Source organism: Vipera ursinii (assembly GCF_947247035.1).
Source record: "Vipera ursinii genome assembly, chromosome: 1".
Lineage (NCBI taxonomy): Eukaryota > Metazoa > Chordata > Lepidosauria > Squamata > Viperidae > Vipera > Vipera ursinii.
Window position 1 is genome coordinate 117632532 of NC_139512.1, and position 4716 is coordinate 117637247.

Below are 4716 nucleotides of genomic sequence, written 5' to 3' on the forward strand. Positions count from 1 at the left end.
CTTCTTCTTCCGTTTTCTGTGATTCAACAGAACCAATTCAGTGTGACATGTCCCATTAACTATTGTGTTTTAAGTGCTTGATTAAATGAATCACATTCTGATTTGGAAGTAGTGGAATAAGAGCCTTGTGTAATGGGAGGCAATAAAGAGTATCTGTCCTCAGGCAGTGATCCATAGTGTGAACACAACTTTATTACACGGACAAAAATGTTGCTCCACCATTACCTAGGAAATATAGGAAATTCAGAAGGTTGTTGTCAGCATAGAAAGTATATTATCGGTGCAAACAGCTTGAACCAAAAGCTGACCTACTGCTTTGTTTGTACTGGCAGCCAGAGGCTCTTTTGTAATTGTTGTATGAGCAAGGAGAAACTCTAGATTGGGCCAGACAATCAGAATGCTAAGACGAGAATATGGACAAATATATGTTTGAAGGCCTGTTGAACAAGCTGAAGAGTAACTGATCTCTCTCTCTCTCTCTCTCTCTCTCTCTCTCTCTCTCTCTCTCTCTCTCTCTCTCTCTCTCTCTCTCTCTCTCTCTCTCATTCTTGCAACAAATTCTCTCTTCCTTCTTAGGGCCATCCAAGAAAGCATGTTCCTTCAGTCAGGGCCAGGCCTAGGCCCTATGGAGTCTGGAGGTGGCAATGATGTGCCTGCTCCTGAGGGCAACCCAGCACTCAGCACCAATGGAAGCGGTTCCTCAGCCTTGCCTCCACCTTACCCCAGCTTTGATGAGCAGCTGCGTTTGGCCATGGAGCTGTCATCCAGGGAGCAGGAAGAACGGGAGCGCCAACGCCGTGAAGAAGATGAGGAGCTGCAACGCATCCTCCAGCTCTCTCTGACAGAGAAGTAGCATCCCAGCCTGCTAGCAAGGGGTCCCTCAGCCTTGCTCAAGCCTCACACCCACCCAGCCTAATTCTCCTTGCTGCCACTGTATTTTGGGTTGGGTTGGGTTTCCATGCTTTGCCCCCTTTCCTGTTGGGGTCAGGCTGGAGATGAGAAGACAGAACCTTCTGCATTTCCTGTGGTTCACCTGGTTCCGTCCTTTAATATTATTTCTTGTAATTTTTTTAATCGCTTTATCCTTCATGGAGGAATTGTTTTCTGCAGCACAGAGAAGGAGAGTAAGACAAAAGGGGCAGCAACTGATAGGAAAAGAATGGAAAATAATCAAAGAAGATGTTTCTCTTTTTCAGATGAGCTTGTAGGTTTTACTGAGGTTGCTAGAAGTGTGCTGTTGCAGCTTCTGTCTTTGCATGGTTTTGGCCTCTCGGGGATTCGGGCAATGGAGAGGGTGGGAACCAGGAGCTCAATGCATTGATATCTGCAGTAAGATTGAAATCAGGCTGCAGCTTGAATAATATTCATTCCTTTCTTTTTCCCCCCCTTCCTCATCATGAGCTGCTGCTCTCCCCTCCTCCTGTGTTTAATTTATTTAATTTATATCTTTGAAGATATATACCAGAAAGGGAGCGGAGGTGTGTGCTTTTTTTAAAATCTGAACCCAGTGGGTCTAAAGGGAAGAGCTGGGTCCACTCTTGAGCAGTTTTCTCTTGCTGTCTGGGGACCAGGCACAGGGAGCTCTGGGCAGCAGGAATACTAAATAAAAAACATGAAACCAGCATCTGCTTTTGGTAGCGTTCTTCAGTTTCAACTATCTTGGACACAGTTTGTGTGGCTCTCATACAAAGGCAAAGTGAGGCTCCATTCTTGGTACTTGTGATTACTGAACAAGCTGATTTGTTTGCTCAAAAAACCCCTTTTTGTGGTTTGAATGATCATGCTGTGTGGTAGCATGTCTTAAGAAGGAATTAGTAGATTGTTCACAAAGAATTAAGGTCTGTGCAACATTTCTAGCAAGCCAAATGCTAGATTCCGCATGTTTGATAACCTTTCATTTTTATGAGCTCAACAGGAAATGATCCTATTTCCTATAGAATCAAAACTTGCAGTCAATAATATATTTATTTTAATTTATTATAAAATGCTTAGCATATGTGCCTTCTTAGTTTCCCATCTTCCTTTTACTTACAAGGCTATGGTGATAGTAGAAGCAATAAATAGCAGAATTTCCTGATCAAGGATTAGCAACACACCACTGAGATTGAAAGGAGTTTTACCAAACTCTTCCCCCCCAAAAATTGCATTTTCTTCCATTTAAGCAGTCACTTATCTTGGGACGTTGCTTTTCAGGACACACCTTAGTTTATTACATTTACTTTAGCCACGCTGTTTATTGAGCAGCTTCCTTGCATTTTTGTTTCCCTGTCCCCTTAATTCAGACTGCCACAATTGTGCTCTGCCTTCACTGAAGGACAGTAGTCACATTTAGGGAGCAATAGGTTGAAGGCTGCCCTAGAATATGGTTCATATTTGGGTTAAACATCTCTTTGCCTTAATTCCCCTCTTTTCTTTCTCTTTCTCTTTTCTTTCTCTTTTCTCCCTCTTAAACCTCCATCCCCCGTAATTCTTTTGTCAGGTTCCTCTTTCTCTGGATATTTGCTTACTCTGCATTTTTCTTTTTTGCTTCTTTGCTCTTGTCTTGGTCTGCTTCTGTATTTCCTGAAGCCTTTCCCCTATCCTCTTCTTGGCTGGCATGTATGATTTATTGACCCACAGAATTTGAAGTTTGTTCAGATTACTTTGTTCTGTGAATAATTGGAATTCTGAAATCTTTTTATCTGACCAGTGGTCAACTCTCGGCATCATTACTACTATAGTAATACAGAACAAGATTGTTACTCTAATTTCCTGCCTTACATGTCCCCCCTAGTGGTCATTCACAAAAACGTAATTTGTGTGACAAAACCTTGGTGGCTATTATGAGGCCGTGTGATAAAAGCCTGTCAAATAGCTTTTAAAATACTTCTAATATTACTGAAATTGCAATAACCATTAATTGTGTTCATTTTGTATAGCCTTTCTACTTAATATTCCTTCATTTAGGAAGGTTTGGAAGAGGTTCCACGGCATCTGATTTTGTTCAGATATGTGAAGTGCATATTTTGGACAATCCCCGGACAATCCAAGTTCTTCTCTGAAACATTAGAACACTAATGCTAGTCATAATGCTCACTTGGTACATTAAATGGAAGGTAGCTTTATTTTGCCTCAGTAATTTTAGGAGATTAATACTGTGTTATGAGGTGTGTTGTCACTGTTTATAACTGACTGGATTGGAGGACCAAGGAATGATTCTGAACAGAGTTCCAACATTAAGACTTACCTGAACTTGGAGATCCTATCTGTTTTGACTGAAAACCGTTTGCAGATGCAGCTAGTATGTCATGCACTGTATGAAACTTTCTGCCCTCATTCCCCACATGTTCAAGTAAGCTATGTCCAGAGAAATAGAGAAAATGCAATATTGTTACAGTGTCCTTCAAGTAAACTCAATTCTCAATAATTCTATGGATTATGTAGGTTTTTGGGCCACAGTATAAAGGGACTTTCCTACTTCCATCTTCTGGGATGTTTTTCAATTTCCAGCATTTTAGCTACATTTTTGTCTGAGTAGTAGTAATCAAGTTCAACCTTCTTTAGTTTTTGAGATCAGCTATGGTTGGCTAGGCATTATCATCAGGTACAGTATTTGCCCCGAATGCCCAAATCAAGTCAGAATGCAAGCCAAGTTATTTCAAAATGTTCAAGAATTGATGCATTACATTATACAAAAAAAACACCCCAATACTGTACTCCCAATAATGAGATGTGATGATCAGCTCGTGATATGCTTATCACAATAAACTAACTCTTGGAGCCTTAAAATTATTTGTTGTGGTAAATATTGTAGAACAAAACGTGAGCCTGTTGTAAAGGGACAGACAAGATGACTGCCAAGAGGCTTGTGAATTCCAGCATTTGACTTGTTCTTTGATCACAGTATTTGCTGGCGTCTCACTGGTGTTTGTGGTCAATGATGCAATTAGATGATTTTCAACTCTGATCATATCATATATAGAGGAAGTCTCTTAATAATAATTTACGCTCTTTTATATCAATTTGGTAAACCAGCCCTACTGCCTTTGAAGATGCTTTTACTTAATTTTCCTGATGCTCTGAGTTCTGCTTCATGGCATCATTCTTTACAGCTCACTAGGATCTTGTGAGAAAGTTTGAGCCTTTCTGCTGAATTTCAGGAGGGTCCTAGTTGGCCACAGCAGCTGAATTCAGTGGTCTTGCTGGCTGGAAAAAAAAAAGAGATGATGCTGGTTTTTTTTTCCCAAACTACTTCTCAGACTTTTTAAAAAATTACCTGCTGAATCACTGTAGTAGTAACGAACAATGCAGCAAGACATAGATGGCTATAGTTATAACAAGCCAGACTCCAGAGATTTCTCTAAGTCTGGGATAAGTGCCAGTAGTAAAAATTTCAAAATCCAGGAGCAGGATAAATGCTCACACCACCACCACCACCACTTCCAAGTTTAGATAGGGAACTTTTCCTTTTTTCATATTAAAGGAACAGTATAGTTTCTTCCTCGGTATCGGGTTAGATAAGCCTTAGTAATTCCGCGGCGGAGGGAGGGGGAGGGAGAACTCCCCTGTAAGACAGCCCGGTAACAGCTAGAGCAGGGGTCTTCAAACTTGGCCCTTTTATGACTTGTGGACTTCAACTCCCAGAATTCCTCAGCCAGCTTTGCTGGCTGAGGAATTCTGGGAGTTGAAGTCCACAAGTCATAAAAGGGCCAAGTTTGAAGACCCCTGAGCTAGAGC

The 4716-nt window shown here is 41.1% G+C and overlaps 1 protein-coding gene across 1 annotated transcript in view; it reads left to right on the forward strand.

Annotated features, from left to right (window-relative positions):
* Positions 1-4567, forward strand: part of ANKRD13D (ankyrin repeat domain 13D) — a 30017-nt gene extending 25450 nt beyond the window's left edge. Inside the window, exon 15 of the mRNA XM_083350640.1 lies at positions 577-4567. Within this exon, the coding sequence (XP_083206766.1) occupies positions 577-853 (277 nt within the window). The 3' untranslated portion in view covers positions 854-4567. The remainder of the gene's footprint in view (positions 1-576) is intronic.
* Positions 4568-4716: the final 149 nt, after the last annotated feature.